This window comes from Elaeis guineensis, chromosome 1, assembly GCF_000442705.2.
Source record: "Elaeis guineensis isolate ETL-2024a chromosome 1, EG11, whole genome shotgun sequence".
Lineage (NCBI taxonomy): Eukaryota > Viridiplantae > Streptophyta > Magnoliopsida > Arecales > Arecaceae > Elaeis > Elaeis guineensis.
The window spans coordinates 105012227-105024323 of NC_025993.2; the positions used below are offsets into that span (position 1 = coordinate 105012227).

General features: G+C 40.2%; 1 protein-coding gene across 3 annotated transcripts; it reads right to left on the reverse strand.

Moving 5' to 3' along the window:
* Positions 1-3222: 3222 nt before the first annotated feature.
* LOC105038245 (transcription factor TGAL5) lies at positions 3223-10655 on the reverse strand. 3 transcript variants are annotated; one of them, XM_010913984.3, is made up of 13 exons: positions 10388-10655; positions 10067-10283; positions 9564-9652; positions 9127-9200; positions 8798-9001; positions 7998-8051; positions 7438-7497; positions 7255-7332; positions 7107-7152; positions 6654-6925; positions 6248-6490; positions 4382-4524; positions 3223-3684 (listed from the first exon to the last, which is right to left on the reverse strand). In XM_010913984.3, exons 2-13 carry the CDS (start codon positions 10171-10173, stop codon positions 3582-3584), a joined length of 1473 nt encoding a protein of 490 aa, XP_010912286.1. In that variant the 5' UTR covers positions 10174-10283; positions 10388-10655; the 3' UTR covers positions 3223-3581. The 3 variants fall into 3 exon arrangements, with proteins under 3 accessions (XP_010912286.1, XP_029118361.1, XP_073114405.1); XM_029262528.2 differs by lacking the exon at positions 10388-10655 and having other exon boundaries at positions 3223-3672; XM_073258304.1 differs by lacking the exons at positions 10067-10283; positions 10388-10655 and adding an exon at positions 9736-9875.
* Between the last annotated feature and the right edge of the window lie 1442 nt (positions 10656-12097).

Sequence of the window (12097 nt, forward strand, 5' to 3'; positions counted from 1 at the left end):
ATAAGTGGAAAAGAATGTAACTTTACAATTTAGATCATTTGTAATAGAATGGATAGACAATAGATTAGTGAAAAAACTAGGGATATGCAAAGTAGGAGATAGTTTTATGGTCGGTGTATAGGTGATGGATCCCTTTCCGAACATATATAGGTCAAAAGGAGCCATCAACTACATGAACTTTGTGAGAACATAATGAGTAAGACATAAATTTATCAGAATTACCAGTTATATGCATAGTGGCACCAAAGTCTATGACCCACATTTTAGCAGTATTAATGGAAGAGGTAAAGGTGGTTAATGTACTAGACTTAATACGAGAGAAATTGGAATGTACAAAATGAGAGTAAAAACTTGAAGGAGAACTGGAAGATTTGCTAGGCAAATCGTTAGTAGAAGGAGCACTGTCAGAAGGAACATTAAGCCGGTTCATAATTCGGCGGACCATCTCATCAGTAGATAATGAACTCCCAGCATCAACAGGTGAAGGAGGAGTTGATGCCTTTGTAGACGAAACACCTTTCTCTTTGTGCTTAGAAAGATTGGCCTGATGATGATCAATAGCTATACCAAAACGTCCTCTTCCTTGATGACCATCTCTACCATAACCAGAGGGACGACCATGTAGCTGCCAACAGGTATCACAAATATGCCCCATTTTATTGCAATAGGAGCGTATCTGCATATCTTGACTACCACATCCATGAGATTGTTGAGATTGTGACTGGGGCTGGACAACCATTGCAGAGCAGTTAGTATCTGGAGCAACCATCATATGACGGTGAGTCTCTTCACTCAGAATCAGAGAGAAGACTTGCTCAAGGAGAGGCAGATCTGTACTCCGACCCAGAATCTGAATCCTGATCGGATCAAATTTGTTATTGAGTCCAGCAAGAAAGTCAAAGATTCACTCTTTGTCAGTGAATTTCTTGAACATAATAGCATTTTCAGAACAACAGACTTTGAAAGGGCGATAAAAATCCAGCTCGGACCATATACGCTGGAGTTCTGCTATATAACCAGTGATAGAGAGATCCCCCTATCGAAGAACACGCACCTTACGTTTGAGCTCAAAAGCTTGAGTAGTATTACTCTGTTGTGAATAAGTCTGGGTAACAACCTCCCATATTTCTCAGAAGGTTTCAAAAAATGATATACCTTGAGCAACAGAAGGTGCCATAGAGTTGAGAAGCCAAGCCATTACAAAAAAAATTTTCGATTCTTATTTCAAAATTTTTGTATCTCCGAATTGCGGCTTAACAGCAGCTCCAGTGAGAAAACTTTCAAATCCGTAAGCTTTGATATATAGCCGCACATTCCAAGACCATATAAGATAGGTGAGAGGTCCGTCAAATCGGACAAAGCTAATCAAGAGAGAAGGATTGTCCATCATAGACCAAGAGTCAGAGGTGCAGACCACCTCACCAATTATCTGCTCAAACTCTTTTTCAATAAAATCATCCGACACTTCCAAGTATGCTCAAAAAATTATTAGATGATTTTCATCCTCTTTTTTTTTTTTTTTTTCTACCCACAGAAAATCAAAAGATTTCACTGTTCATCTCTTGTTGGCTGCTTCCTTGACAACCGGATCATAGACAACAGAGGAGGCCATGGTGACGACAGGCGACGATGACTAACGTCATAATGGCGTACGGCGAGGAGGTCGGCGACTGAGGTGGACGACGAGATGGATGTCGATGGCGAAGATGTCAGTGACGGCAGGCAATGGCCATGGCCATGGTAGGACAACAGGAGGCCACAGCCACCACAGATGACAGCGACTGACGTCATGGTGGCAGACGGCGAGGAGGTCGGCGACCAAGGCGGGTGGCGACGTGGATGTCGATGGCGGCGAGGGCTCAGAATATGGGTTACGAAGCTCGGATCGATGGGTAGAAGGAGAAGGAGCCAAGGAAGGTGGGTCGGCGAGGGGAGGTATGCGACGGTGGAGGCTCGAATCGATGGGTGAAGCTTGATGGAATATGGGTTACGGAGATATTGACTCTGATACTAAGTTGAAAATCAGAGATGGGAGAAGGTAGAAGAAGAAAGAGAGGAAGATGAGATTTTAGAGGAAGGAGAAAAATTTTTTTTTTCTTTCTTTTCTTCCGTATTATAGCCTTAGGGGTCCTCCCTCTTTTATACAAGAGTTTCATTCTTTACAAAGGAAGGTGATAATCTATTCTTGGTTATCCCCTAAACAAGAAAAAATCATTCATGGCTATTACCTAAATAGGGAAAGACCATGGATGGAAAAACAGGGTAGGCAAGGTTGTCAACAAAACTCTATAAGCATCAATACTCGGTAGATTTTAGAAACTTGGTACTTGTTTGGTTGGTGAAAAAGAATATTGATCCTCAAGGTGGTTTGGTCTGGTTTAGTCATTAGGCACAACTTAGTGTGGCGTTCTAGTGGTCCAGATGGAGTGCATTAGTATCGACCTGCATGGTTCAACACAGGATATACCATACCATAGCGTATCATATCATTACTGGTTCAGTATCAGTATACGGTACTAGGGGTAAATTGAAACTCGATACATTGAATCAATTTCCATACTAGATGTACCGACATAGGATGGCACTGGTTTGGTATCTGGTATTGAGACGATGTACCTTAATTCAATATGATTCCAAAATTCACCATTTCTTATGCAACTGGCTTGCAGTTTAGCCTGACTTTAAAGCCACCAGACAGAGACTAGCTTTTAAAGGTTTTTGTAGTAGGTTCATTGCAAATGGTTCTCGTAACAAGTTCACTGCATCTGAAACCTAAGAGGGGAGAGAAGAAAAAAGAACATCCATCGCAAAGTCTCATGAGGTCATTTCCACCCCCACCATACTTGTTCAAACAGCAGGGGGAAATTTGGATTTACCGACAGAGAATCCCAACCAAATGTATGGAGGAAACCATCAAAACATCTGCGGAACTTTGAACTTTTTAAATGGATCGCCTGTCCATTTGCTCCTGGTCCAGTTGATCGATGGTGGTTCCCATGTCTGTAGGTGGCTCCAACACCCACAGTAATATATCCAGACCTTGGCTCAAAGACAGCCATGGCAGAGCCCCCATGTATCCAATAAAAATAATCTCCATAGTAGGAAAGTTGGTTGTGGCAAATCTTAGAAATAAACAGTTACCAAATATTGACCTCCTATTTCGTCTTGTTCCCAACAAGTTGTCACTGACATATCCAGGATTGCTATATTCTATACAGATGGTAGGTAGACATGCAGATATAAATATATGAATATAAGACTACAATGGTAAAAAAAAAATGCGCATTCTTATCTACATTGTGATAGAATACTTAGCCTTTCAAATACTCATCATTGAAGAACGAAACCCACATTCCTGTCCTTGCCTACCTCATCTTCTTTTGTTCCCAGCCTCTCCATCTTATTCAAGAGCTCCTCTCTTTGTTATAATTTGGCTAAGTTAAAACTCCTGTAACACAAGATTAATCATACAACATACTACCTCTCTCTATCCCTCCCTTTCCTTCCTACTGCTGCTCAACATTGCCACAAGTGCAGAAACCAGATGTGGATGGTGCCGGTTATCTTCTAAATTGGTTCAGTTAGAAGGCAGAAAAATGACTGTGAACTGGCTGGTGAATAATTTGTAGGTCGGTAGTTGTAGGGTAGGCGCTTCCATCGGTGATCAAGTTCCTGATACAAGCACTACACTATGTCATCATTAATTTTATCTTCATTCATGACAGGGAGATGAACAAATTGGATGTACTTTGCAAGAAATATAACATCTAGAACTTACAATCTAAATATATGATGCTAACAAGGACACTTCCAAACCATAAGACAATAGCAGTTCAGTTGAATTAGATTAGATTGGAGACCACAGCAAGGTTAATCATGATCAATTTATGAATTCTGACCTTCCAATTAAGATTACAATAGAACAAATAAGAAATCATTTCATGTTTTTTAATGGAACAAGTGACAAAGTTCATCTCAATTAATTTATTTTTGGCTAGAAAATCACAAGAGAGTAGGTCGACACATCATGGGAAAAGACCAAGCCTAACACATCTAGATGGAGGTGGTCAAGTCTTGGATCATGTGGACCCAAGGATGAGTAGTTCTTTGTTGCTAAGGTAGCCTTCATCCTTGTTTATAAGTGGGAAGGTGGTCCTCCAATATTCTAGGCCTTCAAGTGGGTGACTTATATCATAAACCATTAAAGGAAGCCAGCCAGGTTACGGAACTCAAATTGCACCAATAATTTGCCTGTGCTTTATAAAATCTTATATTACCGGAAGAAAGTACAATCCAATTTCTGTAACTGTGCTTTATAAAATCTTATATGACCAGAAGAAAGTACAATCCAATTTCTTTAAGAGATGCATGGAAAGCTTACTCTCGAGGACGGGAAGCCCACAGGGAACTAAGAGCACGCAGGCGGCCATGATATTCTCCAATTGCCAAGAAACTTCGTGCTGCTTGCCGGACCGTCAGAATCCTATGCAGCTGGTGAAGAGTCTGCTGTCTCAAATTATCAGCCTACATAAATCACAAACTTGTTAATTAAGGTCATAAAAAAGGAAATACATGATGCTGAAAAAATCATGAAAGTATTTTTTTTACAAGAATATGAAGGAGAGGCACCACTGTGTACGATTAATTCTTTTTATATGCTTGACAATAAAATGAAGGTGATCATCTAAAAGTTGATAAGAATCTAAAAAGAGAAACTATAATTTTTTTTATTAATCTCTACAATATGTAATACAGTGTGTAATGAATGAATCATAGGCAGAGTGAGAAAAAACATGATGGCATGAGTTGAACTCAAGAAGTCCTTCTCATAAGTTTTGGACTCTTGCAATCATACATATGAAAAAGAATCCTCATGATTAATTCTTTTGATATTTTCTGGAGTTATTTCTTTATGTTCAATGATCAATATCTCGTACTCTTTTCAGGGTCGAAGAGCCTTGCCAATCTTTAATTCTAAAATCAATACGTCCATCATAACAAGTTTAGACTAATAGTAAATAGAGATTAGAGAAAAGCAAACAGCTGTATATCCCTTTACGTGTATCCAAATATTATAGTGTACAAGCGAGACACGAAGCGTGAGTTGGGCGTATCCAAGGACAGAGGAGGTTAGGTTGTTTGATCCTTTCTTATTTCTATACATGGATAGCAACTTCTAAACTTTTTTCAAGGCACCGGCATTTAAAAAGAATCATGTACCTTTTGATTTTGATGTGTCTCTTGGAATTACCAATGAAAAAAAAAAAAAAAAAAAGTAAGCTGGAGAGAGAAGGAGGGAGTTAAGTACAAACAGAAGAAAGGACAAGGAATAATATATACCAGGGACCTACTAAAGATAAATTCTCTGTCTTTGATGGTCCTTGGAACTTTATTGAAAACTTGACAGGTGTACGTAAACGTATACTCAAATCAACTTTTAAGGATATAATTTTGCCGTCGGTTTGTACGGTGCCACGCGGGAACAGGTTTCAGCCTGTAGTTGGTGGGATGAAAGATTGCCAGACTAACATCTTCTATTCCTGTTCAACAAACTGTTGTCTTGGATTTGGAAGAAGAATTCGGATTTCCCAAAGAAAAATATGAGAGCCAAAGGCTGTGAAATTTTTTCATCCTTAAAGACTTGTCAGGATGCACAGTCCCGAAGCCAAAAGGGCAAGAAGGTGGTATTTTGACAAAATTTTCCAAAAAACTTGGTCGAACAGACGCATAGATTCAAGAAAATTCAGCATCATGAGGAAAAGAAAAGAAAAAATAATCGAATTAAAAGACATAAAAAGTCACTTGTCCTGTACAATATTCTTTCAAGATCTTTCTTTTCATTATAAAAATTAGCGATAAGATTTGCTTAATATCTAATATATGTTGATCTGTACGTAGTTCTTTACCAGTATCTTCTTTTGCTTAAAACAAAAACAAGCAGACAGATAGAAAACATTTATGCTGTCATAGGAGTTGCTTAGTATCCAAGTTGATGGGAATGCAAGCAAAGCAGCGACAAGTGACACATTTATCGTGCGACATGATTGGATTGTAACATGGTACAGTCCAATTCCGAGCACCATTCCACACTGATCTTTGTTGGGCGATCGGAACCCGTTCACTCTTTCCATCATTTATGTGAAAGATTGAAACCCATCTTCACCAGCATTAGTGCTCTTAATAATTTCCCAGTGACAAGGACTGCCTATAAAGATCAACAAAAGCAGGTGGGGCATAAGAGAAGGACCTGTCGGACGAATCCCTCGAGGTTGGCAAGCTTCCCGAGTGCAACCCCCATTTGATCCATGTAGTTCCCGACGTTGGTGCCTTCACATAGGGATCCACTAGACACTGTATCCCTAAGGGACTGATGGAGTTTCTCCAGGCCCTGCGACAGGGCCTCTTCTGCCTGTTGTGATGACTGCTGAAGGCTACAGATCCCCACCAGCTGTTGCTCCGTTAATGGGTCCAGTTGAGGTATTAGAATCTCCTACAAGGAATTTGAAGAACTCAACAAGAACCTTATCAAGACAAAATTCCAGTGAACAGTGGGTGCAATTTATTTGGTTGCAGATACTTCAATTTGTTTGGTGGAAAGAGAGAGAACAGATATATAGTAGAGGAAACTTATGATAAGTAAGGTGTTTTCAGACCTTGAGTAGCTCAGAAGGTTTGAATCCACCCATCCAAAGGAAACATCGCTCGGCTGGAGTAGTCCACATCCCAGTTATGAGGTGGAAGACGTCGGCTCTGGCAGCGACTCCTTTCAGCCGGAACATCTCATCATAGTGAGTGAGGCATTCATCCACTATGACTCTGAGATCGCCCTCTGGGAGGTGGGCTTGCAATCCTCCACGTAGGTTTGTCATGTGCTTGTAGTTTTCATCCAACCATCTATCATATTCCATGTCAAAGATCGCAGCAGCTGTGTATATAAAATACATATCAGATAGATCTTGACGTGTACTTCAGCTACTTAAACGATGCCCGGATGAGTAGGGAGATCATGGTGTTACAGTGATGATGACATCTAAATATTAACATCTATCCAAGTTAGAGATTTTCTGGAACTAAAAACTACTGAGTACGAAGTGGGATGTTGTTACCAGAACTGATATTTTCACCAGCACTTGCTCCTCCAAAGAATAGACCCTAAAGATCATCCAGATTTAATGAAATAAATATCTTGAACAACATGTAAGATGCATAGAAAATGAATAAAAGAAGATTATATTTATATCTTCTCAATGTTACCTGCGATCGTGCTCTCTGGAGATCTTGTTCTAACTGAGTTAGTTTGATTCTGCTGGACTCCAACTGTTGTACATAAGCCTGCCAAAATGGAAAAGATTGGTGTGAGATAACCATATTCTAAGGATCCAGCTGCTCTATTTGAACAATTTCTGCATGAGAACTGCTGATTAGAAATTAAACCACCTTCTTTCTCAGTCGGCTTTTGCGCGCTGCCTCTCTATTCTGAGCTAAGCGTCGCAAGGTCTGCCATTAAAAAAAAAAAAGAGGCAGTTAAGCTTAATAATCTTTTACTCTTGTGATTAGGTTCTGTCATCATATAGCTAGCACATACTTTTTGTTTATTTTCTGATATAAATCTTTTTGAGGGGTACTTTTTGTGCTATAAATCAATAAAATGTTTTATAAAGTCGGATGTCCGACAAATGTTCCACCCAACTGCTGAGGGTTACAGACCAGACACTGCTTTCTATTGAACTTCAATCTACACATTAGGACACGGATGTCAGATATCCTATGTGATAATAAAAGTGCTTTGTTTTGTTGTAGGACTTAATCATCCTTGGGTACATGCATGAATGCATGCATGTACATGAATGTTAAAAGCACATGAATGTACATAAATGTATGCATGATAGGACTCCATGCATGCATGTCAATTTGTACAGGCCGTACCTACCAGACGCGGAGAGAGAGAGAGACAGAGAGATGGATACATAGAGAGACAGAGAGAGAGATTTCACGACCTTCGCATCTAGTATTTTTCCATCTTTCTCTGCGGTTGCACCAGCCATCCTCCTCTGCCACATGAAATGCATGACAATGGTTTCAAATAAAAATATCATGTGACCCGATCAAAGAAGAATAAAAGAAAAAAAAAAAGGTATTTTTGAAAACGGAGGTCAGTGACAAACGATGCATGTGATTGGAATGTTCCAAGTTTTCCATGGTAGCTGAAACTTTGGTTAGGTGACAACAAAAGGAATAATCATCTATTCTACATAAATAGAGATATTAGATTACCAATTTAACTTAGTCTAGTTCAACAATTATCACCATCCGAAAACTCACTGGACCAAAATGCCCTTAATTTTGGTAATTTGTAAATTTATGAGTAGTTGATACGATAAATTTAATGTGAAAAAAATTGGTTGTTATGGTGAGAGGCAAGTGCACCGACTAGCAACAATAGCAACTCATATTGAAACAAGTTGCAAACTTATAAACCCAAAAAAGAAAAAAAGAAAGAAAAACTACAACAGCACTCATAGATATCCCAACCTAAACAAGCAGTTATGTCTCTCCTTGGGATCTATGTTGACAATCTACCGTTCCCGACTCGGTTACTCTTCTGGTCAAACATCCACATATATATTGTTACCGAAAAAAAAAAAAAAAAATCCACATATATATATATAGCAGTATACTGAAATATCTTCAGATCTGGGATAAGAGATGAGATTTAAATGCTGGCGTAGTTTCTTTATGATTTTTTTGGGGATTTGGGCTTGTAATAATGGAGAGTCGGCAAACATTCAAGCTGTACCTTTTCTTGGGTCCTGGGTTGATGATTTGGTGCTGCTGCTCCTGTTGCGGGGACATCACAGGCTATCATCCCTTGCTGCTGCTGGTTCTGCTCTGAACACTGCTCTGAGGAAGCCTTTATGCTCACTGGGGAGTCTGAGTCCAGCTGGGAAATTGTGTTTTGGGCTGAGCCTGAATCAGTGCTCTCCACTGGCTGTGAGTTTCCCTGTTGGCATTAAAGAAAGGGTGGGGCACCATGAGACCTAAATGGGGCAATAGCCCAGTCCTTGCTCTCTTTATTTCTATTCCCCTTTCTGCATTACAAGCCCAAGTCAAAAGGCGAGGCCATACCTTGGGAGTTTGTTGGAATCTCATTGGCCATGATGGGAAGATTTCAAGAGTAGGAGGTCTGGTTGTGAAAAAGGCTGCAAGAGAGAGGGAGAGAGAGGAGATGCAGGAGATCAAATCAAATAAAGCTGTCTAAGAATCAGAAAGAAATAGACTCAAGTGTCAGCGTTCCAAAAGGGAAATCATTCCTTTCCCTTTGCTGCAAGGGTGGCAGAGAGCTAGTAATGGAACACTGGAATCAACTGACGGGGAGAGTAGGTTTCCGTGAGTAGTGGGGATCACACAATCCAAACTCTCCTGCCTCATGTGATCACTGAGGTAGGAAAAGGCAAAGGAGCCTTTGTGAAGACCATCATACCCCTCTTCATATCCGTGCTGAAGGATGAGAGGAGTGCAATTTTAGAGGTGGTTATGCTGAGAGAGGAAGAGAGAGGACCTACGTTTCCTGTCTTCGTCACTTCTAATGCCAGCAACTCCATGCATGAGAGCCGCTTCCAACTCCCCAAAATAAGCAGCTCCTTCCTGATCACTAATATTAAAAAAACAAGTTCATGAAATTAGTGGAGAGGGATGATTTTTTTTTTTTCCTAAAAAAAAGAAAGAAAAGAAAACCTGAGAATGGATCAGGCTGAAAGTTTATGAAATCGGTGGCACAAGGTGCAATCCCAAAGAAAGGTGACACATAAGAGTGGAGAAAAGGAGAAGGAGAAAAGTGACACATAGGTGGAGGGAGGAGATGACCATCGAAGAACTCGCCATGCAAGTTGATGGTTTTTATAGAGGAAAAGTTTAGTTCAAAAAAAAAAAAAAAAAAAGACCTCGTTGGTGCTTTTAAATAATATCACGGTGGAAGAGGAGGAGGAGGAGGAGGGGGGAAGGGGAGGAGGAGGACAAGAAGAAAAATAGAAAAGAAGAAGTGCTCATGAAGAAATTTGAACAGTACAAGAAATTGGTGGCAGCAGGTGGGATGCCATGAACTCCATAAGCCAGAGGCTGACTTGAAGGTCCAGATTCTGAAAGTCCAGTTTCACCAACTCTATGATTTGCCATCGAAGAAAACTTCTCCTCCTTATACTATTCTTATCTCTCGTCAATGATGCTCCACATGCGGATCCTTCAACTTCCGCTTCAATTCCAAGCCTCAATCAAACCTTGCCCTCCTGCAGTTAAGAAGCAAAAGAGAAAGATAAACCCTCTAGAGAAAGAGAGCTTTAAGAACTTCAAAAATATCATCTATACAAGAGATGGAAATAGTAAGTAATACCCTGGGATGCTCAGCCGCAGTTTTTCTGAGATCGAGAGAGAGAGAGAGAGAGAGAGAGAGGATCACAGCTGGTTGCTTTGCCTCAAGTATGGCCAAGGGATGGAAGTACTTCTATTATAAAACTGAATAATCTGAAATTGGACCTTGACTTTATTGGTTTCTTTCACATACTGCTGTTCTGGAAAATGTGTTCGTGTCACCCCACCCAGTAATAATTCACCTTTGGAACTAATCCATGGTACACAGAAGATCTTGCCCTTGTGGTCTTGTTTCAAAAGCGTGTGTGGAGAGAGAGAGGAGAAAAAAAAACAAAAAAAACAAAGGGAACCCGCTAGAAATGACCGACTCCTACTCCACTCCTTGTAGCCGACTTTGCCCCCTAATTGGCCCTCGCTTGGGCTTTGAAGACATTTTAGAAGTACTAAACAAAACCAGCAGTCAATAAAGACAAGCAACCTCAACTCTCCTTCGTGATTAAAAAAATATCGAGGTCGGTCTTGTCATGCTCCTTTCCATCCCTGTGGGGTCGAGTTTTACTGGGCTTTCCTAATGACACCTTTGCTTATTGTTGCCCCTGCCCAACTCAACTAAAACACTGAAATAATCAGCCAACAAGCTAAACCCACTTCGTATTAAATTCCTCCCCTTGAGATGGATTTGTTTGGCGCCATCCCCTTTGTTGATGGGTCAACATCCATGCCTTGTCAAACACACCCAAAACTCATCCCACACCATGATTCCTTTCCACAAACAGAAGCTTTAAACAAGGGGTTGAAGGGCCATGGAACAGTCATGTAGTCTCCCATAGATCATTAGTGTGGCACCCACTTCCCCACCTTATATAGGGATACTGTGTCCATACCCTTCATTAATTCATCATGTCCACCAATGTAGCCGGTCTTTTGATGGACCCACTATTCAACTTTTAATCCCCAGTTGAGTTTTATATATGATCCCTCTCCCCAAGTGAGAGAGGTCCCTCTCAGTGCAGAGATGGAAGCTAAATATTTTATGTTGCACCTATCTGCTGCCTTTAAAGGTGATAGGCCTCCTCCAATTATTCTTTTTGATAGCAATCATTGGCCTGACAAAGTTAGAAAATACATACGGAATTGCCACGGATTAGGTGACCTACAATTTTGGTTGGTTAATTATTTACGCTGCAAAGAACATCATGCTTCTGGCATGGAAGACTGGTGGGGATGCAAGGCTTCCAAATACTCTTCAGAAATAGCAATTAGGGATCGTTCTGGACATTATGAAAGACAAAATATATTAATCAACATCACATTTTTGTAGGGTTGCACCCACGAATTAATGTTGGTACCAAGTCAACCTGAAAGGCATCAGCCCTTGCATTCAATCTTTATCAGAATTTCCAACACTGCAAGGCATACTTTTCTCTTTAACAAAATGCTCTCTCAGACAAACTAAAAATTAGGTGTACTATATCATATTTTGATGCCCCTCTCTCTCTCTCTCTCTTTTTTTCCCGAATTAAGAACTAGTGCAGGATAAAAAAATCCCAGTGAGGCGATGTCCATTCACTATATCAAAGATAGTTTATGCAGCAAATAAAATTCACCAGTGTGAATGCATAGAAGTAAGATATAGAGCTTCTTACCATGTGGTACATCTAGAAGACTCTTGAGCGTGAGGCGACAGGGAAGCTTGCAAAATTCTCAGGCATATCCTCAAAAAGGAATAAAT